Here is a 22,700-nt window from a genome sequence, read left to right as displayed (position 1 = left end):
GGTATAGCTTCATAGGAAGGCGGCCCAATAATTTAAATCATCAAATAGACATTTGTTTTGTTTTTGCCAGTGAAAATATTTGTGTATCCTCGAGCGTTATTAAAAAAATAATGTCATCTTTTATCGAAATAGTATTAATAGTTGTTAGGCACCCTGTAATATATTTTTGTAGGTGGCAACGCTACCGCCACCGAATTGATGGACAGCAGCTAAGTTGACTAATGAAAATTCTAGAGATACATCGATGGAAGCTTAAGCGAGGCGCACGAAACACACAAGTGTAAAACGAGTCATATAGCGTATCATTTTATATTCAAACGAGAAATTTAAATTTCATGTTTTTGTTAAGCTTCAATAAATAAGCATATACATAAGCGTTAGCAAAGTTTATTTAATTTCCGTGGAACGTATGCGGTGAGCCATTTCTTACAATAGTGCTACTTATGTAAGAGGCTCGCGAGTGTTTGAAGAAAATTAATTCTCGGCGGCGGGAGTGGGTAAGACCTCTTTACTTAAGTCGCGACATTGATGGACTATTTGTAACCAGTTTTGACGAAATGTACAAAAATGACCCGGAGCAGTTCAAAACTACGGTGAGGATGACTAAGGAGGTGTTTGATTTGCTCTTTGGGCTCGTGAAGGAACGCCTCATAAAGTGTTCCAACAGGCCGTCGATTTCTGCAGAGATGAGACTATTCTTAACATTGAAGTAAGTAAATATTTCTAAAGAAAATTCCATACTGATTTGTGTGCATTACATTCATAGTTTCCTAGCACACGGGGGAACTCAGCATTTGTACGCTACAGCGTATAAAATGGGTCGCTCCACAGTCAACAAAATAATTTTGGAAACCTGCGAAGCGCTTTGGAGTGAACTTGGCAGTGTATATTTGTCTGTGCCAAAAAGGCACGAGTGGAAACGTATATCCCATGACTTCAACACTATTTGGAATTTCGCGTACTGTGTGGGCGCAATCGACGGAAAGCACATCACTTTAAAATGTCCTTCCAACTCCGGATCTCTATTTTACAATTACAAGGGTACTTACTCCATCGTATTATTAGCATGTTGCGATGCGAAGCACACATTTACTTTTATCGATATTGGTGCGTACGGTTCGCAAAGCGACGGCGGTGTGCTTTGGAATTCTGGATTTGGTCAAAGGCTGTTCCATGATCAACTAGACCTGCCTGAGGATGACTTTTTACCAGACAGCAATATTAAGTTTCCTCATTGGGCCGTATGAATTTCAATTTTGTTTGAATAAATTGAGTAAAAGATCTGAAATTTTAAGAAAAAGCAATTGCTTATTTTTATTCATACGGCCCATTATTTCGTTGGAGATGCAGCATTTCCTTTAAAAAAAAATTTAATGCGACCATATCCTGGTTAGTATACGGAAAATATATTGCATAGAAAATGGTTATGTTGAAAGTTGCATTTATAGTTTGGAAATAAAAGAGTCTGATGCTTTGCATTGATACAACTTGCAACTCAACCATTATTTGCATCTATACTATGATCTATACTATGTGCATATGTATGTACATACAAATAAGCCTTTTTTTAATTTCAGGATTGCATCTGCCACCCGATCGTGAAAATTTTAATAAGCGCCTTTCAAGAGCTCGGCGTGTTATTGAAAACGCCTTCGGAATTATGACAGCACGATGGAGGATTTTGCTATCCCCATTGCAAATGCAACCATCAAGCGCGGAGAGCATCGTGAAAGCAACAGCGCTGCTACATCATTTTTTAAAGCTAAACGATGGCAGTTATTGCCCACCTGAATATGTTCATCGATATGAAGGAGACAATGTATTAAATGCATTATGGCGCCAAGAAATCTCAACACCCCTACGAGGAACTGGTCGATCAATGTCAAACAACGCTACAAGAAGTGCTTTCATGTTGAGAGATCAATTGAAAGATTATGTAGCCACGCATCCTATTAATTAAATACACACCTATTCAATGAAGTCACTCACATAACATGTAGTTGCATACAATAGAAGTATTAGTCATTGCGGTATGTAAAAATATGTAAATATTAAGCTGTATATTGCTTACTTTTACAATTATTTTGCGCACTTTTTCTACGACGCTAAAACTCAATGATTAATTATACTCTTCTATAGAATATCATGAGCTTCCTGGACAATCAAAATATGCTATCCTTAGAAACTGCGGATAGGTTGGCGCGTATGTCACATGAAACTGGCGGTAAGTACATAAGTCTTCTGTGGACTCATTATAATACATCACTGAATCTATTATTTTATTTTGCTCTTTTCACGAATGTTTTTTAGATGGCAAGGCATTGGTGCATCAACTTCAAGTTAATTAAATTCACCAGATCATACAGGCACGCTTAGTCGAAAACATTGTTTACAAATACAAGTGAGATATCTTAGCAATAGACGTCACCCTGGGCCACAGCTGCGATCATCTGTTTTTTAGAGTTGCTTATTTTGGTCTAAACTGCGCTTTTTTGACCTGAGTTGCATTAAATAGTCTCTTAAAACTTGGTAGTATTTGTTGTTCAAATGGTAACATATATGTCCAAAACTCATGGTGAAATGAACTGAAGGTGGCACATTCCCGAAACCGCTACTTTGGTTTTGCCGACTTTGACATTTATGGCAATACGTAAACAAACTTTTTGTTTAGAAACAAGTGCAAACGTATTGCAAACGTATTGTGTACTTTCAAGTGAAAAATCGAGGTAATTCGTGCGTTCTGAAGTAAAAAACGTTTTATTTGTATAAAAATGTCGTGTCGTGTGTTGAATTGCAGCAGCCGTAGGGGTAAAGCCCCCAAATGCAGTTTTTTTTGTTTCCCCGCGACGACGCCTTGGCCAGAAAGTGGGTAGAGTTCTGCCGGCAGGAGAAGCCATAAAATTTAGACACCAGCGTAATATGCATGAAGCACTTTACGGACCACTTTTAAACACGACATGTTAAGTTGAAAACGTTGAAATACCACAGATTACAAACTAAAATCGGGGGTAAGCAAGCATCGACCACTTTCTGCAGGAAAACATGCGCTGCGACAAGATATTATCACTTTTTCGGTACCTGCAATACAAACACAAAAATTCTAAATAGTTAATTAATAAGACCTATTCTTTTGAACACATTTCAAGAATGGTTGTATATTTTTTGTTAACGTAGTGCTTAATTGGCTATATTCAAAGATGGCTTGAGAAATTGGTGAATCGAGAAGAAAACACGTTTTCTCACTGCAAATTCACAACTGTCAACTCATTGTTCTTCGCCATATTCTTTGTTTACCCGTTGCCACAAATGTCATTCTGCGGGAATGCGCAATCTTGTATTCTATCATTCTTGGTGCTTATACATATCACAAGATAACCAATAAACAACCTTCGGTGAATTTGGCGACTGCCTTCCTCGGGGATGAATATGCTAGGGATGAAATTATTGGTACACACGCCTTCCAAGCACGCAGGGTTGCTTTTAAGAAACAAAAAATAATTAACTCCAAATAGTTTCAAAAAGTATAGTGTAAAACGAAATTTATTGAATAATTCCACATTAAGTGGTATACATAAATGACTCATTTTCTAAACGATTTAAATAAAACGCATTTCATAGCCTTTTTTGTGCAAACGACATTTGCGAATTGATAGAAAAGTACTACGGATTGTAAATTTTTGTTAACTATGAGGTGAATGAAAATTTTCAACCCGGCCTGACGGTTTTGAAGAATTTTTTTGTTCTAATTTTATTACTAAGGCGTCTAATAAATGCATGGCTTTTAGTTCTAGAAGAATAAAAGTCAGTAAAGACAAGTCTTTTTTGTATAATTTCTGATTTTAATTGCTGAACTTCTTTTGCACCAGAGCAACTGTCAAAAATTTCCAGCAGTGAAAAGTTACGAATTGGCACAGCAGAAATGTAAAATTTTCTCGCCATAATAAAAAGTTTTTTCAACATGGAACTTTTCTACTAATTGACATGAAATTACTATCTCAACGCTCGGAGCGCTGCCACTGAGGGCCTTTGCCAACTGATAAAAAAGAGAAAATTTGGAAAGACCAAACAAAAATTTTGAGATTTCTCGTTGTGAATACGAATGCCATAGTTTTTACCTAGCTCGTGGGACTACGCAAAATTTTGACAGCTTGTAAATATGTATACACATAACGTTGTTGGCAGTAATTAAGAGTCAAAATCAAAATGGAGAAAAGAACAAAAAGCGTACGTTAGTTGTCAGTTATAAAATAAATCCAATTTATTTGCGAATATTTGTTTATTCTATTTATTGAAAGGCAACCACGTGGAAAAGCTTGTGTTAATTATATTCATAACAGAACCTGGCAGCTCGCACGTTGTCTAAATTCTCAAGTAACAAAAAATCCACAAAAGAATACATTGCTTGTATTACCATCAATACGCCATGTATAAATTTTAACAACACACAAAAATAGAGCTTTCGCAGGGGCGTTTGTTTGCGTTTTCAACACCATTTATAATTTTCTTTTAATAAAATCACGATTTGTCAAATGCTTAAATTTATTTATCTAATAATAGTGCAGCACACAACCCTGAAATCTAAGAAAAAGTCTGAGGAAGATCATTAAGTAGTAGCACACAACCCCGTGCCTTCCTCAGAAGTATATATATCTACATCAACAACGACTACTACAACAACAACCAAAAAAGGTTGGTTACTGTCTATACTGTGATACATATGTACATATGTAAATTTCTGCAAATTAAAATGAAATAAAAATGCGAGTTTATAAAAACGTGGTAAAAATTAATACCACGGAGTTCTGGTTCAATGATTCGTCAGAGGATGAGAGCTTAGAAAACTGGCCAGGAGCAGAAAAAGTTTGAGAGAGTTTAAGTGTAGTCTTCCGAATATATTTTGATGTACAATATATTTAAGAAATTTTGTGATCCAAATCTATTTAAAATATATTAAAACTATAAAGAGCTCTATGATTTTGTTCTCAGAGATCGTGCCAACAGAGTATTGGGATTTTCTTTCATAAGTAAAGCTAGCCTTTCGAGCTTGTGTTTAGTATTTACGACGTTAGAACTGCATAAAATGAATCAAAATTGTCTAAAATTAGTGTCTCGCCGCCAAAAATAAGAAACAAATGCAAAATCATACATTTTTCACAATTTTCTACACCAACGAAAGCAAAATTCTGTTTGACAGAAAATTCGATACTCAACGAAAATTTCGACACGCTTGCATAGCTCATAATACGAATTTCACTTTCGGTGCCAGCGAAGATCGAAAATCAAACGCAACTCAAAATAAGGGCCATAGTATTTTCGCATTTCGTGCAATCCGTGCATCGTGCAAGACTTCGAGAATACCCCTATAATTTTTTCTTGAATAAATAAAATTTCTAATTAACTGATGTTTGGTGAGTTTCGCTTCAGTTATAATAGAAAGCACTTTATCACTGTCGATTTCACAAACACTTTTGTTGGAATTTTCTGAAGTTTACAACAAACATTCTACAGCTGATCGGTCCACATTCGCCAACTGCTCTAATCTTCTTCGCTTAGAACGTCCACTGCAATGCGAAAATTGCTTGAATGGTCGACCACCTTGGCTTCTATCATCAGGCTGTTCACTTGTTGATGCAGGCTGCAATTTGGTAGCATGTTTTGATAAAAGCACAACTTTTCACGTTTTCTTTTACCCATGAGCCTCTTTCCAAAACCCTCGAAGCCTTTTATATATATTTTTGGTACGCAAATCAATATCACGAGTATTCACATTTTTAAATCTGGCAATGCCTCTAACAGCCAGTATCACCAGCAATTTAAATGGAAAATTAATTCTTATTTTCTGTCACTTTCCATCTAAAATTCCAAAAATTAAAATCATTTTTCACTTAAATTGCTTTCGTGAATTTGGCTATAATAGAAGTCCCAAAATTTTCTCATTTTTGCCACTGGAGATACCAGAACTCAAACACTTCATTCCTTGAAAAGGAACAGAGGTATGAATTACCTGTTACAAAATAAAAAAAGTAATTAATTTTTTTTTTTAACAAGCTTTCATTAATTGTTAAAAAAACTAAAAGTAAAATTTACGGAACAATTTTTGTTTCCATCAAAGTAATACACGTTAATAATATGAACCAAATCGGACCATAAATACGGGTTTTCAAATATCTCGACACCTGCGCCACCTAGCGGATTAGTTCAACATTCATATTGCATTAGGTGTGTATAGTAACAAGCGTAATAACACGGGAGAGCTGCAAATTCTTGCTAGCGAAATTTTTACTAGCAGAAGAAGAATAAATGTCAAAAGCCGCCATTTGTTGAATTGGTTAGGCAAACAAAAGTAAAATGAATGGAAATCAAAATATTAATGATGTACTGGACTGTGTAAGTGCTTGTGTATAATGCAGAGTTTAAAACTGCTTTATAAATAGTAAAGTGTTTACAGCAGAATGTCAAAACAGTGCAACAACTATTCACTTGCAAGTTTTTATTAGTTTTGTGTTCAATAATTTCTTCTGCTAGTTTTCTCTTCTTCTCAATTTCACGCTCTATTTTGCTTTTACGCTCTCGCTGCAATTTTATACTGGAAATGTTACTATACACACCTATTGTCATCGAGTTCTGAGCTAAGTTTGCAGCTTCAAGTCTCTATCTGATCGGGAAGTTGGTTAAAAAGGATTTCAAGATTTGATTTCACAGGTGAAAGTAAATAAAAGCTTCTAAAAAATATATATTTAGCTTAAGGTTCGGATAGTATGTATTGTGCTTTATGATTTGCTAAAGTAGTTTTAAAAATATAAAAAATCTTCCTACCCCAAATTTAACTTTAACATAAAAATCATAAAGTCAAAATTAGTGCAAAGGATTAAATTATTCAATACTTTGCGTATAAATTTCATTTTCTGCTGTAGTAGTTAAAAAGGTACAAAAAAGTAGGAAGTCTACTACTATTTCGTAAATGGGCTTCATTTATTGCCCGATTCTCGCGTACTTCCAAAATACAACATTGCGTACAAGTTGGCGCTGTCACAACGTACAATACACCTTGTAGTATTGCACCATGCATTCATGCATGACACCGACCTACAAGTATGTTCACATATCAATATTCAGCCTCATTGCGTAAGTCGTAAATTGGGGTAAATTATACGACTCGACAACATTAGCATTGTCTACTGTCGTGCTGAAATAAGTAAACGACGAAAATCGTCGAAAACTGTGCAGTGCTGCCAAGTTTTTCCGTTTTAATACACTAGTCGAGTCGAAATTTTAGGCAATGACATGGGATTTTCGATACGATTCAACTCTCGAAAAACGACTAGCATTCGACACGACTCTCGCAATGAGGCTGATTATCTCCATCAAAGCTCGTTTTTAATCACCCCGTTTACACAGGCAAATCTCAGATTATTAGCCGTCAAATTTGTTGTGCTTGTTATTCTCACATCTCAAGGAAAACTTATGTTTCTTCTCTGTGCCACTGTGATTACGTGTTTCTGCTATATTAAACAATATAAATATATTTTAACTTGAACATTTTATTAAAAATACCTTTACAAACCTCTTTTCCTTGCTAGCGTCCATTTTTGTTTACTTTTACATTTGGCATTTCTGCTCTTTTTCGCAAAAACAATCGATAAAGCTAGGATGGACACCGACAAGTTATCGGTTAAATCTGAGATTATTTAATAATTACAGTTTAACAAGGGACGTATTTTATATGGCTAATCTCTTGTTCTAATTACAGATTAGGGTGTTAAGCTCGAAAATGAGGATAATCTACTTATATGTGAACCTAGTTTAAGCTACCAGCAAGCTATTTATAACGTTAGCATTGAAAGCGTGGATGACATTTAATTCTTAGGTGGATTTTATATCAGAAGCTGAATCTTGTGGAAATTGCAGATAAGGGGTATTGAATATAAACCCTCGATATGCTCCTTTCCGACTTTTTTGAGCTCATAATGAAGAAAAGAAAAATCAACTTTGAGCCACCTAACGGTTTAATTGTTCGTAAAGTTATTCCTTTTTATGTAATATACATTTCAAATAAGAACCAAATCGGGCCATAAATACGGGTTTGCCAAATATCTCGATACCTGGACCAAGTAGGAGATCAATTCTTCTTTCATATCGTCTCGTTCTCGTGTTCTGAGCTAAGCTTGAAGTATCGAATCTCTAGCCCATCCGGAAGCTGATTAAAAATGTATTGCAAGATTTGATTACACACAGGTGAAACGTAATAAAACTTACAAAAAAAAACAAGTTTATTTCGTTTAATTTGTAATAACCATTTCTATTGCGATATAAGCGTGCATTTAATGAAAAAAATATATATATATATTATATATTTCAGTAAACTCGCTACAATGGTTGGATTGCGACTGACTTTATTTTACATATTCGTTTGTGATACAAGTGTTTTACCTAGTGTTCATTTCGTTATTCGTTCGTCTGTGTGTATGTATGTGTACGTAGAATGTTATGCTTAAGTGTGTAACCCCCCTATTATGAATTCATACGATACACGATAAACGCTTGCATTCTGTTATCCCGTATTACGAATTTAAGGGCCGTTTGCACCATGTCTAGTTAATTTTAACTCCCAGTTAAACATCTTTATCGACGTTATCGACACCCATCATATAACATGTGATCGATAAAGCAGTTAACGTGCTTAACTGAAGGATGGACCTCCAGTTAGCGTTAACTAGACATGGTGCAAACGGCCCTAAGTCTATCGTATGAAATCCGATAGTTAGCGTTTGTCGTATATCGTAAAAATATGATATTGCCAAACGATAACTATCGTCTCAGCCGTTCGATTTCAGATGCTTGCAAGCGGTTCGCCATTTTTAAACGATAGATTGCTGTGCTAGTATACCAAATTAAAATTTCTTAATTATTTTGAGAAATTGGAATAATGTAAGTATTAAAAAGAGCAAAAATAGATTAGGACTAGTTATAAACCCAATTCAAAAATTTCTTTAGGCCGAGAGTTGTGAGTACAAAGCATCAACTAGAGCGTCTTGCTTCGCTAATGGAGGAGAATACCGACCTCGCAAGAGGAATATGTCATAAAACTGTCGCGAAACCACGTTGGGAAAAAATTACTCAGGAGCTGAACTCGTTAGGAACACCAACACGATCATCAGATGCATGGCAATGAGTAAGCATATTAGTAGTGCGTATATTTGGAACTGAAAGACTAAAATATTTTATTACTGTACGTTTGGAACGATTTAAAATATAAAACAAAGAAAAAGAGCGCTCACAACCACGCAGAGAATTTAGCAACTGGAGGTGGGCCAAATAACACAGTTCCACTCTCAAATCTGGAAGAGACGGTGAACAGGCTAATGAGCTACACCACTTACAACAATCCGCCAGGCGAAGAATTTGGAATAGAAAATAATGACGATAATGAGTCCGTTACGGAAGTGGAAATATATTCAGACCACGATATCCCAGGGCCTTCGCGAAATGTGATACCTTCGCGAGTGCATGGCCGAAATAGCAGCTCTAACCCTAAAAGGGAGAAGAAAAACAAATTGCACTCCTTGAGCGGCAGACGGATCAGCAGGCTGACTTTCAAAAGGAAACTTTGGCCACACTAAAAGAGATGAAACAAAGCCTTTCAAATATTGAAGTATACACCAAAAAAACTGAGTTTGCACCTGAAGCAAGAAGCTTTATTATTTTTTGATAAAAACCTAAAGAAATATAGTAAAAATCAATGCAAACAAGACAGTACATTTCTTCTGATTTCTTCTGCAGCTTGTCGCATAGGAGTAGAGTCATTTTCAGAAGTTTCTATTGCAATTTCCGAATTCTCATTTTGCACATCTGCAATATCCTCTTCGTCGTATGGTACATTGTAATGATTGCAAATATTATGTAAAGCTGCACAAACATTTATGATCAAAGTGGCTTTTGCAGGAGTGTAGTGAAGTGCGCGAGCACTTAGCAAACAGCGAAACCGACTCTTTAAAACCCCAATCGTCCTTTCAATAATATTCCTTGCTTTAGAGTGCCGCGAGTTATATAAACTTTCTACTGAACCTTCTTCAGGATTCCTGTAAGGTGTTAGCAAATAAGGCGCTAAGGCATATCCAGCGTCACCTTAAAACATAAAAAGTAAATAAATTAAATATGAAATGTTTGAGTTACAAGTTGAGTACCTAATAACCAGGTGTTAGATTCACCACGGTTATACATTGACTCCAATTGTCTTTTTAATCCCGACATTTGAAAAACCATGGAGTCGTGTGTAGTGCCAAGCACCCCGGCATTGATGTATTTTATATTCATTAAATCATCACAGGTCTAAAACGGGCGCAAAATTGTAACAGGAAAAAACATTAAATTTAAAATACTTTAAATTACTCTATAGAAATTTGTTTACTTACTAGCATTGCATTTATGCTAAAATACTCCTTTCGACAGTAATACAAATGCTGCAAACTTTTTTCTGGTGCCACAATCTTAATGTGGGTCCCGTCAATGCATCCAATTACTCCGGGAATACCACTTGATGCAAAGAAGCTAGATTTTGCTCTTCTCTTTTCTTCCTCAGTATACTTGGAGCTAATCCACTTACTACATAGAGTGGTTTTCAAAGCACTTAATGTTTCTTTCAATACAATGGAAACAGTAGGTTGGGCTAAGCCAAGTAACGCCTCATTACCAACACTCTGTTGGTATGATCCCTGGGCTAGAAATCTTAGAGTTGCGCATACCTTTATTATATTTGGTATGGATGACTTATTTTTCCGTACACGCAATTCGTTTTCTACTTCATTCAGGATATAAATAACTGCTTCTTTGGAAAGTCGAAAATTCCTCTGAAAACTAAAAGCGCTTCTTAATTATTGAACTTTTAAATGTACATTTATGAGCTACCTACAATATAGAATTCATTTCCAGATTCGAAGCGTCTCTTAAATTTCTTCTTTCGATAGCCTCTATGCGAGTCTCATTATATCCTTCATTTAAATTTATAAAAACCGCAATTGATATTGTAGAAAACATGTCCTTTAATTTTTTTTTTATTGCTCTGTCTCAATTTCACAAAATAAAGTAAACAAAAACCATGGTCATTCACAATGNCCTCTATGCGAGTCTCATTATATCCTTCATTTAAATTTATAAAAAACGCAATTGATGTTGTAGAAAACATGTCCTTTAATTTTTATTTTATTGCTCACTCTCAATTTCACAAAATAAAGTAAACAAAAACCACGGTCATTCACAATAGTGCATCTATCGGGCGTATGAAAACGACAATACCAATACTGATTTCATACGATACGCTTGCAAGCGTTTATCGTTTATCGTATGGAAATTCATAATAGGGGGGTAAGTGTATCTCTCATATATGTACATAACATCTCTCTCTCTTTCCTAAGGTTTACAATGTTTCAGTAACAAGAGTTACAAGAGTTAGAATTGAATAAATGGTTGCAATGTACATACATATTTATGATAATAAACGTTTTGGTATTTTACGTTGCCTTTGCGAACGGCGCAGCATGGTCTCGGGTGATTCCAGTGTTGTTGTTGTCGATGTCGGCTTTTGTGATGTGTCTGACTGTAGGTTTTTGTTAGCCTCTTCTCCGCCCTTTCCACGAAGTGTTTCTTCAGGTGGTGCCTCGACAGGTTGATGTGGTTGAGATGATGATTGCGATGAGTGATTTGTGACCGCATCTGGAGTCTGATGTGACGATAATGAATGATTCTGAGCTCTTCCCATTTGTTCGCTAACTGGACCTCCCGCTAGCATTCCTGTTGCTTTAGAAGAATCTTCCGGCGTATCGTCGATTGATACTCTTGATCTTCGCATTTGGTCGATATGTCTCGTCCATTTTCGACGTCTGACACTATAATGCAAATCGCCTTTATTTGCCTCAACTACTCCAAATTTCCATTTGGGCTTTGACAGGTAATCGCGTACTGCTACTCTTTCCCCTATGTCAATCCTCTTTGTTGGTAGTGTCTTACCGAATTCCGCTTGACCATTTTGCGGCAAAAGTAAATCCAAACGTGTTTGTATTTGCCGCCCTAGCATAAGCATCGATGGCGATTTGTTAGTTACTGGGTGAATGGTTCGCCNTTTATCGGTATGCCTCTACCAGGTGCAAATATTTGTGATATCGCCCGATTATCTGTAACGAGCGTAAATTGTCTTCCATATAAATATTGGTAAAACTTGCGTATTCCGAAAATAATTGCGTATGCCTCTTTGTCGAGCTGCGAATAGCGTTGTTGCACTTTGCTTAAAGTCTGTGACGCGAACTGAATGGGTCTCTCAGTGCCATCTTCATACATGTGGCTAAGGACCGCCCCTACCCCGATTGGGCTAGCATCCACAGCTAACGTGATCGGCAACTTTGAATCGTAGTGGGCAAGAATTACGTTTGATTGCATTTGCTTTTTTATTTCCTCGAACGCCACTTTGCACTTTTTGTCGAATGACCAAGTCACTTTGTCTTGCAGCAATCTATTGATCGGGTGAACTATGTCGCTTAAGTTTTTAACGAATCTGCCATAATAGTTCACGAGCCCCATGTATGCACGAACTTCTTCACGGTTTGTTGGACCTTGTAGCGGCAGCGCTTGCCTAAGAGGAAGTGTGGCAGATACATGCATTCATGTATATACGGCGGCCATGATGTTTCTGAGGCATTGGCAACATTGTAGCGGAAGCAGTGGAATTCAGGTAGTGGACAACGTGTAGCGCAGTGTGAGGGTGTGCGTGTGAATAGGTGTCCTCACGAAGTGAAACCCGTTGAGCTAGTATGAGTGGCATGAAGGGCTTATTTGGTTTGATCGCCGTATAAAAGGGGGTAACCGTAACCAACGGGCCATTAAAGTGGTTGCGTTAAAACAGTGCGAAAAGTTGGTGAAAGTGCGCGAATAAAACGTTCGAAGTTTCTAGATACATAACTTATATTAAATAAATCCGCTAATGGTGTTTAGTTTTTTTGATGTCCGTCTTGAAGTGCTACACAGGAATAGGAGGTAAGTTAAGTGGTGTTTAAGAAGCATGCATCTAAATGTGTGTACATACATATGTACATTAAAGTGGTCCAAAAATGTATGTAAAAAAAAATAAAAAATTACGCCGGCATTAAAATTCCAACTTAATTTTTTAGGACCACTCTAATGTACATATATGCCCTGGCAGGCCTGGAGGCCTGTTGGGATAAACGTTCATATCCCAATCGGTTTAAGCTATTTGAGCTCACTTAAGAGTGATTGTCTTGGACCGCCTTGGTTGCGAAACGGCATCGATGAGATATGCGAGCATGCGTATATGCATATGTGCATATATGTATGTATATACATATGTGCGGATATACATCTATGCGAATGCTCACATAATGTTTTTAAACATCGACTAAACTCTGTTTGTCTTTGATAGGTCGCCAGAGGAAATAGGTCAAAAGGACCTCCATCCAGTTGGGACCTGAGAAGGATCACATCCAAACGGAGAAGCTACCTACATCACAATCACGTCCGTCCGACAGTAGCGACCAACTTCACAGCACCACTAACACGAAACGCACCGACACATGTAAAAACCAACGCAAATTGAAGGCACTGAGTTTTTTTCGACTATATAATTGTATACGTATGTCGGGCTGTGACGTGAAGCAGCGGACAGCTGATCCATCATACGTCCCAAAATAGTAGGTTGATGACCACCTAACCACGCTGGAAAGTATAGCTGAATATACCCGCGAGTACCGTCAGCAATAGCAGAGTGCTGGCAGACGAATGAGCTGCAAAATACACCAAAAACTACGTGAGAGCATCGGGACAACATTTAACAGCACGGACGCGAGCGGCTGTCACAAAATTACATTAAGCCCTCTCCTTGCTTTGTAGGCCATTCGCCTAAATTTTTAGTACTTTTTCCTTAGTTTCTGTACATACTAGTTACTGAATTCCTTTATTTTATTAGCTACATAGGTATATACATATATGTTTTAAGGATTAGTTATTGAACTTGTTAAATTTTGCTAATTTTAATTTTGTATTAATTCCTAGGCTCACGATTTCGAAGTTTCCCAGGCACTTCATNTAAGCCCTCTCCTTGCTTTGTAGGCCATTCGCCTAAATTTTTAGTACTTTTTCCTTAGTTTCTGTACATACTAGTTACTGAATTCCTTTATTTTATTAGCTACATAGGTATATACATATATGTTTTAAGGATTAGTTATTGAATTTGTTAAATTTTGCTAATTTTAATTTTGTGGTAATTCCTAAGCTTGCGATTTCGAAGTTTCCTAGGCATTTCACTTTATTTATATAGTTGTTAGTACTTACTTCCACACCGCCAGTTTCCAGGTTATTATTCCTTCTGGTTCCTTTGGTTTTGAGTTAGGTTACGTGATATCCATTTTTTTTATTCACCGCATGAATTTAGAGGTGATTTATACATATATGTATATATTTTGATATTTTACTTTCTTTTTATATTATAATAAGGGCACTTTGATTAGTTTTTTTTTTAGACCAAGACCTTTTAAACATACATACAAAGCCCACATAGAAATTTTGTTTTGCAGTTAGGCCTTTCTTTCTGCGTAATTCCTTTTTTTGCTTGAAGTATGAATTTTCACTAGTACCCACACTAGTACACGCACTTTCTAAATTTTTTTTGTTTTTTTTTGGATTTTATTCTTAATTTAGCTTGTTTTTTTTTTAGTTCACTTTAATTGAATTGTTTAGTACCTACTACACGTGTTGCTCCTGTCTAGTATGGTAAGACTAAAGGCGACCGGCTCGTTGCCCGCGATCACATGCGAATGATAGACAGGAAAGTGAATAGGGCTATAGCACCTCTACCGTAGTAGTGTGTACTTGTGTATATATGTATGATACATGTTTTTATATATGTTAGGGTATCTCTTCCCCCCCCTCCCCACAGGCTCCCAACAACGTGCTGGTACCATCATCGTTGGAGGTGACAGGTGAGTGAGAAACATTATTTTTATGATACCTATATATCTACATGCATACGTCCGTACATATAAATATTTATACATACATATGTTCACATAAGTACGTATATAGGTCAGGCCTCGCAGTGAATGAGAATGATAAGAGCAATAGCTGAAACCAAGTGTTTAAAACCGGTTTGGTTAATTTTCTTTTGGAATTTTTTTGTTCTGATTTGAGAGGATTCATTCAAGACTTCAGCAGCACTAGATTAATGTTTGTTTTGTCTTGGAATTATTTATACAGGCTTGCATGTACGAGTTAGTGAACATTAGGGTGAGCATCTTAGAATTTTGTTGAAATCCAAATATCTTGAATTCGGCCTTTTGTTTGGAATTAGGAACTTTACTAAGTTTTTTTTTGCATATACATGTAGTATACGTACTTATTTCGGATTTTTTTATTTATTTATTGTTAATAAAGATTTCTGCTGATAAATTGAAGTTTGGTTTGCGGTATAAAAATTAAGTTTTTTTATGATTGAATCTTTTGTTGAGTTTTCATTTAGTATAGGGCTTTTTTTATATGACTGAAGATAGGGTATTTACTCAAGAGAGGCGTTAAAGTTAAGGCTAAAATTGTTAAATAAAATGTATAATGTGAATTGTTAAAAGGAAATATGATTTGTTGATAGCAATTTTTGGTGTGGGTGTTGCGCTTGTGCGCAAGAGGGGACGTGAGAGTAAGGACAGGCGACATGACCGTTTGACTTGACGTGACGGAGTGACAAGGAGACGGACGTTTCACAGTTTTGGGGACGCTGTAAGAATTGAGGAGTCAACACAGCGTCCATGGCTTCCGTACAACGTACGTAGAAGAGGGTGGGTAGACTCCATTGACAGGACAGGCTTTTTCCTCTTACTCTCTTTCCTCTTGTCTGCAATTTCCGACGAATTTTGTGAATCGGCATGAATTCTTTGTTAGTGTGGCTTAGTGGAACGGATGCGAGGAGACCTACCCCAGCCGATGAGCGAAGCCAGGAACCACAAGCATGCCGTCTTTCCACTCCGCTCCGCTAACAACATACTGCTACACAACAAATGGCGCCCAACGCAATAGCCCAGTTATATTTTATTTTACCTTTTTTTTGCTTCTAATATTTACTTCGACTTTCGCCTTTTTAATTTGCCTTTACTATTCTAACTTACTTTATATTTCCTTCTTTTCTTCTTCTTTTCTCTATCTACCTTTGGACCGTGTTAGGGAGTCATGGCAACAACATCGCGGCGATCCGTCGCAGGCGATCAGTGTTGTAATGACGACGGGGGGATTTGTCCAGTTGCCTTCAGGGTTCCTTTTTCGGACTTCAGAAGTAACTAAGCGGTAGCTAAGGGCAGCTGGGGCATAGATTTGAGGGGTAAATTTTTCGATGTTTTTTGGTGGGACGTCTATTCAAGCTACCTTACAAGCAGTCTAGCACTGCTTGTAAGTGAGGTTTATGGTACGCCTTCACAAAGGGGCAAGGGAGGTGCGGTAACCATACCGTGCTATAAGCGGCAAGTGTTGTAGTGCCACATCTACTTAAATATCTATATGTACATACGGGGGATTAGTTGACTTGACGTGGGGCAGGCGACACACGGACGAATTATTCTCGCGGTGACCTCGCCAAGGCAACACCACACACACCAAAGCATGTATTTTTACATAGTTTCGAACACAACTCTAGAAACATTTAAGTACATGTTTATAAGCACACGCGACAGCAACAAACAAAGGTATTGATCTTCCTCATACTACAGAAAGTCGTGTAATAATTTTTTGAAATTCATATTCTAATCATATTAATATTTTTGCATATTTCGATTCGTCAATTAGGTTATGTGATATACATTTGTATCTAAACCAATTGCATGTATAAACGTAACACATCTACTCTATTTATAAAGAAAAAAAATATTTACATATACATATACAAAATATTATTGCTCTTGATTGATCTATCTCTTAATATACATATATAAATACCACTCAGAAATAGTTGGATTTAGAATTCATAATTCTTCGATTAATTATTTTTTTTTACACCGTGTGTTGAATAATTTTCTTTGGATTACCTTTGAGTTGTAGTGAAAATTTCGGTTTTAAGACTTTAGTTTTTTTTATATATTTTCGGAATTACTGAATTTTGTGTTGGAATGTTTGGATATTTTTTTGGATCGGTTTTGCGGATTTTTGATATTTTTTATATATTATTTTTCCTGAAGTTTTCTTTAACCGTGTAATATACGTTTGTTGGCATAAGGAAAGGGGACAATTGAGGATCTTTAGTTTTGAGTGAATGTCGGAAGAGCGTAGCGGGAACCGAGTCACTGGTGGTTTGGGGATTTTTGATCCGGACAGGCCGATCACGCGGAGTCTTACCCGCGCATTAGAAAATCAGGTAGTTGGCTCACTCTTTACCCAGATAGATACAGGGGTACAGCATACGGTAGACTTTGTGCCGACTGACTATTTCAACCGGTGTGCGGCGAGAATTTTCGGAAGACCAAGTTTTGAGCAACAACCTAGTGCGGCCAGCGCAAACGAGTCGGTAGCCAACGAACCCAGTGATAGTTTTAGTTTTTCGCGAAAACTAGATCAATTGTGCAACATGTCTGAGTCAGAAGAGTTAGGTGCTGTGGGGAATAACCACTCTGCGGGGCGCGGACCGCCAGGAAACTCGGAAGCTGGTGGCTCGAAGGCTCAAAGAAGTGAACCCACTGGCACTGCAACCAGTGTCGAACAGCTGAGCCAACTGATGGCTATGATGGTGCAAAGTAGCGACATAATGGCGCAGTGCATGAATGCGGTGAGGCACATGAGAGCCAACGTCGCCAACCTCAGCGGCCGAGTAGCCGACATGGAAACATCTGCGCAAGCATTAGGTCACCGCGCCACCACAACATCAACACCTCAAAATAGAGGTCAAGGGAGTGTTGCAGACCAACGCGAAGAGGAACGATCTTCTCAAAGAAAGGGCTCCCTTAGGACCTCAGAAATGGCAGGGCAGGATACACGCGACCCACCAAGAAAAAAAATAGATCTAGAAAAGTGGCACATAAAATTTGATGGTACCACTAAAGGACTTACCGACGAAAGTTTTATCTTTAGGATTGAAAGGATGAGAGAACAGCACAAAATTTCTCATCATCAGTTATTTACAGATTTCCATAGTCTCGTGTCGGGCTACGCGCTGAAGTGGTTCTGGCAGGTGCTAGAAGATCACGCCGAGGATCCAAACTTCGGGTACTTTGATCTGAAGGCAGAATTGCTAGCCAACTTCAAAAGCGCGGAGTCCGACTACGAAATTATTCGCGAAATAATGGAACGAAAACAATTAGCGCAAGAAAGGTTTGACGAATTCTACGCAGAGATACATGATCTGACATTTCGTTTAAGAAAGAAGATACCCGAAAAGGAGTTAGTAGGGATCATCAAAGGCAACCTAAAACCATATTTGGCCAATTTGACGTTCGCGTCGAAAACGGATACATTAGCGGAGTTGAAGGCAGAGTGTAGGCGTGCAGAGAGGGTGATTAAGGGCAATAGGAGCAGGCCGAGGGCCATTAATGAGTTAGCATATTCAGATATAGAATGTGCAGTAGAGCGCGGGAACACTAAGTCAGTTGAGGCAATGAGTAATACGCGTAGGGGGACAGGTGGCCAACTACCTGATTATGGTAGTAAGAGGACTAATCTTACGCAGGCTAGAGTGACAGAGCCTATATCCGCGAACAACCCCAAACCCACCATTAAGTCATTTTGCCCATCACCATTTCACTTGATGCTTTGCTTCAAGTGCGGGATGCCAGTCGATTTCTACTCCAAAAACCCGATAGAAGCCCAGAAGGAGACTAGGTGCACGTCATCCTTCCACAACATGATATGCGTCTCATGTGGAGGTGACACTTCTTATTGCGTTTTCAAGCCTGAGAAGGGAAACGGGACACTGGCGGAGATCACCGGGGGCCCCAGCCAGGAAATGCAAAACCCGGAGGGCAAGCTATGGCAATCCTCAGAAGAGAAAAAGGCAATGAAGTAGTTAGTAAGATAGGGGTAGGACAGAAACATGAAGTAAAAAGTTTGCATGAGAGAAAGATTGAATATGAAGCCGCTAGCAGGAGAATATTTTGTGATGAGATTGCAAAGAGGAATAACAGGAATTTTAAGAAAATACAAAAACTGAGGGAGAAAAGGAAAATGTATAGAAGAATTTACAACAAAATAATTTCAACTATAGTAACGGTGAAAGGGGATAATAGGTTCTTTGCCCAAACCAAGATAGGGAGAAAAGATGCACTAGCTCTAATAGATTCTGGGGCAGGAGCTAGCTGCCTAGGCAAAGACGCATACCGATTTTTGCAAGGCAGGGAAGACAGTATGTTACCAATAGCAAATCTAAAATAACTTATTTATTTAATTATTTCTGTGATATTTTATATAATTAGGTTATCTCTCCTGTGATATAGTGTAAAATAAGAAGGTAGTAAAGTATGTAGAAATAGAAGTAGTCCTGTGATTTAGTCTCAAGATGTGAACAATTACGCCCAAGGAAAAACAACTGACATATAAAGGCCCCGCTAGGAGTAATGGGTCGAGGCCACACGTTGGACGCAACAAATACAAGCAACAGGCTGCCTTATTAATTTCTTTACGCACACGCTCCATGTTGCAGGCACCATCGGCGGGTCCGAGCCTGTAGCGGCAGCGGTTGCCTAAGAGGAAGTGTGGCAGATACATGCATTCATGTATATCCGGCGGCCATGATGTTGTTGAGGCATTGGCAACATTGTAGCGGAAGCAGTGGAATTCAGGTAGTGGACTTTGTGGTGGGTATATGACATCATGTAGCGCAGTGTGAGGGTGTGCGTGTGAATAGGTGTCCTCACGAAGTGAAACCCGTTGAGCTAGTATGAGTGGCATGAAGGGCTTATTTGGTTTGATCGCCGTATAAAAGGGGGTAACCGTAACCAACGGGCCATTAAAGTGGTTGCGTTAGAACAGTGCGAAAAGTTGGTGAAAGTGCGCGAATAAAACGTTCGAAGTTTCTAGATACATAACTTATATTAAATAAATCCGCTAATGGTGTTTAGTTTTTTTGATGTCCGTCTTGAAGTGCTACACAGGAATAGGAGGTAAGTTAAGTGGTTTTTAAGAAGCATGCATCTAAATGTGTGTACATACATATGTACATTAAAGTGGTCCAAACAAGTATGTAAAAAAAAAAAAAATAATGCCGGCAAAAATTCGAACTTAATTTTTTTGGACCACTCTAATGTACATATATGCCCTGGCAGGCCTGGAGGCCTGTTGGGATAAACGTTCATATACCAATCGGTTTAAGCTATTTGAGCTCACTTAAGAGTGATTGTCTTGGACCGCCTTGGTTGCGAAACGGCATCGATGAGATATGCGAGCATGCGTATGTGCATATATGNGGAGGCCTGTTGGGATAAACGTTCATATCCCAATCGGTTTAAGCTATTTGAGCTCACTTAAGAGTGATTGTCTTGGACCGCCTTGGTTGCGAAACGGCATCGATGAGATATGCGAGCATGCGTATGTGCATGCATGTATGTATGTATATACATATGTGCGGATATACATCTATGCGAATGCTCACATAATGTTTTTAAACATCGACTAAACTCTGTTTCTCTTTGATAGGTCGCCAGAGGAAATAGGTCAAAATGACCTCCATCCAGTTGGGACCTGAGAAGGATCACATCCAAATGGAGAAGCTACCTACATCACAATCACGTCCGTCCGATAGTAGCGACCAACTTCACAGCACCACTAGCACGAAACGCACCGACACATGTAAAAACCAACGCAAATTGAAGGCACTGAGTTTTTTTCGACTATATAATTGTATACGTATGTCGGGCTGTGACGTGAAGCAGCGGACAGCTGATCCATCATACGTCCCAAAATAGTAGGTTGATGACCACCTAACCACGCTGGAAAGTATAGCTGAATATACCCGCGAGTACCGTCAGCAATAGCAGAGAGTGCTGGCAGACGAATGAGCTGCAAAATACACCAAAAACTACGTGGGAGCATCGGGACAACATTTAACAGCACGAACGCGAGCGGCTGTCACAAAATTACATTAAGCCCTCTCTTTGCTTTGTAGGCCATTCGCCTAAATTTTTAGTACTTTTTCCTTAGTTTTTGTACATACTAGTTACTGAATTACTTTATTTTATTAGCATATATGTTTTAAGGATTAGTTATTGAATTTGTTAAATTTTGGTAATTTTAATTTTGTATTAATTCCTGGCTCACGATTTCGAAGTTTCCTAGGCACTTCATTTTATTTATAGTTTTTAGTACTTTTTCTTTAGTTTCTGTACATACTAGTTACTGAATTCCTTTATTTTATTAGCTACATAGGTATATACATATATGTTTTAAGGATTAGTTATTGAATTTGTTAAATTTTGCTAATTTTAATTTTGTGGTAATTCCTAAGCTTGCGATTTCGAAGTTTCCTAGGCATTTCACTTTATTTATATAGTTTTTAGTACTTACTTCCACACCGCCAGTTTCCAGGTTATTATTCCTTCTGCCTTTTGAATTTGGTTTTGAGTTAGGTTACGTGATATCCATTTTTTTTTATTCACCGCATGAATTTAAAGGTTGATTTATACATATATGTATATACTGTGATATTTTACTTTCTTCTTATATTATAATAAGGGCACTTTGATTGGTTTTTTTTTAGGCCAAGACCTTTTAAACATACATACAAAGCCCACATAGAAATTTTGCTTTGCAGTTAGGCCTTTCTTTCTGAGTAATTCCTTTTTTTGCTTGAAGTATGAATTTTCACTAGTACCCACACTAGTACACGCACTTTCTAAATTTTTTTTGTATTTTTTGGATTATATTCTTAATTTAGCTTTTTTTTTTAGTTCACTCTAATTGAATTGTTTAGTACCTACTACATGTGTTGCTCCTGTCTAGTATGGTAAGACTAAAGGCGACCGGCGCGTTGCCCGCGATCACATGCGAATGATAGACAGGAAAGTGAATAGGGCTATAGCACCTCTACCGTAGTAGTGTGTACTTGTGTATATATGTATGATACATGTTTTCATATATGTTAGGGTATCTCTCCACATTATTATTATTATTGGAATTATTTATACAGGCTTGCATGTACGAGTTAGTGAACATTAGGTTGAGCATCTTAGAATTTTGTTGAAATCCAAATATCTTGAATTCAGCCTCTTTTGTTTGGAATTAGGAACTTTACTAAGTTTTTTTTTGCATATACATGTAGTATACGTACTTATTTCGGATTTTTTTTATATTTATTGTTAATAAAGATATCTGCTGATAAATTTAAGTTTGGTTTGCGGTATAAAAATTAAGTTTTTTTATGATTGAATCTTTTGTTGAGTTTTCATTTAGTATAGGGTTTTTTTTATAGGACTTAAGATAGGGTATTTACTCAAGAGAGGCGTTAAAGTTAAGGCTAAAATTGTTAAATAAAATGTATAATGTGAATTGTTAAAAGGAAATATGATTTGTTGATAGCAATTTTTGGTGTGGGTGTTGCGCTTGTGCGCAAGAGGGGACGTGGGAGTAAGGACAGGCGACATGACCGTTTGACTTGACGTGACGGAGTGACAAGGAGACGGACGTTTCACAGTTTTGGGGACGCTGTAAGAATTGAGGAGTCAACACAGCGTCCATGGCTT

At 37.6% G+C, this 22,700-nt stretch overlaps 2 protein-coding genes and 1 long non-coding RNA gene across 3 annotated transcripts; 1 reads left to right on the top strand and 2 right to left on the bottom strand.

The window, feature by feature from the left end:
• The first annotated feature begins 1,348 nt into the window (after positions 1-1,348).
• On the top strand, positions 1,349-2,637 carry LOC108365713 (uncharacterized). The gene is made up of 4 exons (XR_001847991.1): positions 1,349-1,389; positions 1,578-2,030; positions 2,140-2,224; positions 2,311-2,637. It is a non-coding gene; the product is annotated as an uncharacterized LOC108365713 (long non-coding RNA).
• Positions 2,638-8,922: 6,285 nt separating this feature from the next.
• LOC108365710 (putative nuclease HARBI1) lies at positions 8,923-11,088 on the bottom strand. Its single transcript, XM_017619833.1, has 4 exons — positions 10,910-11,088; positions 10,413-10,854; positions 10,185-10,329; positions 8,923-10,125 (listed from the first exon to the last, which is right to left on the bottom strand). Exons 1-4 carry the CDS (start codon positions 11,032-11,034, stop codon positions 9,737-9,739), a joined length of 1,101 nt encoding a protein of 366 aa, XP_017475322.1. The 5' UTR covers positions 11,035-11,088; the 3' UTR covers positions 8,923-9,736.
• Positions 11,089-11,482: 394 nt separating this feature from the next.
• LOC108365714 (uncharacterized) lies at positions 11,483-12,076 on the bottom strand. The gene has a single exon (XM_017619840.1). The coding sequence runs from the start codon at positions 12,074-12,076 to the stop codon at positions 11,483-11,485; it is 594 nt and encodes a 197-aa protein (XP_017475329.1).
• Between the last annotated feature and the right edge of the window lie 10,624 nt (positions 12,077-22,700).

This window comes from Rhagoletis zephyria, unplaced genomic scaffold (assembly GCF_001687245.7).
Source record: "Rhagoletis zephyria isolate East Lansing unplaced genomic scaffold, Rhagoletis_zephyria_1.1 Rzeph_scaffold_01970, whole genome shotgun sequence".
In the NCBI taxonomy this organism is placed as follows: Eukaryota; Metazoa; Arthropoda; class Insecta; order Diptera; family Tephritidae; genus Rhagoletis; species Rhagoletis zephyria.
This window is presented reverse-complemented; position numbering and strand designations above follow the sequence as displayed.

Coding starts and splice junctions, on each gene's coding strand:
- LOC108365714 (XM_017619840.1), bottom strand. CDS start 12,076: ATGCTTATGCTAGGGCGGCAAATACAAACACGTTTGGATTTACTTTTG.
- LOC108365710 (XM_017619833.1), bottom strand. CDS start 11,034: ATGTTTTCTACAATATCAATTGCGGTTTTTATAAATTTAAATGAAGGA. Junction 10,855..10,909: donor CTGGAAATGAATTCTATATT/GTAGGTAGCTCA, acceptor AAGCGCTTTTAG/TTTTCAGAGGAATTTTCGAC. Junction 10,126..10,184: donor ATCTAACACCTGGTTATTAG/GTACTCAACTTG, acceptor TTATGTTTTAAG/GTGACGCTGGATATGCCTTA.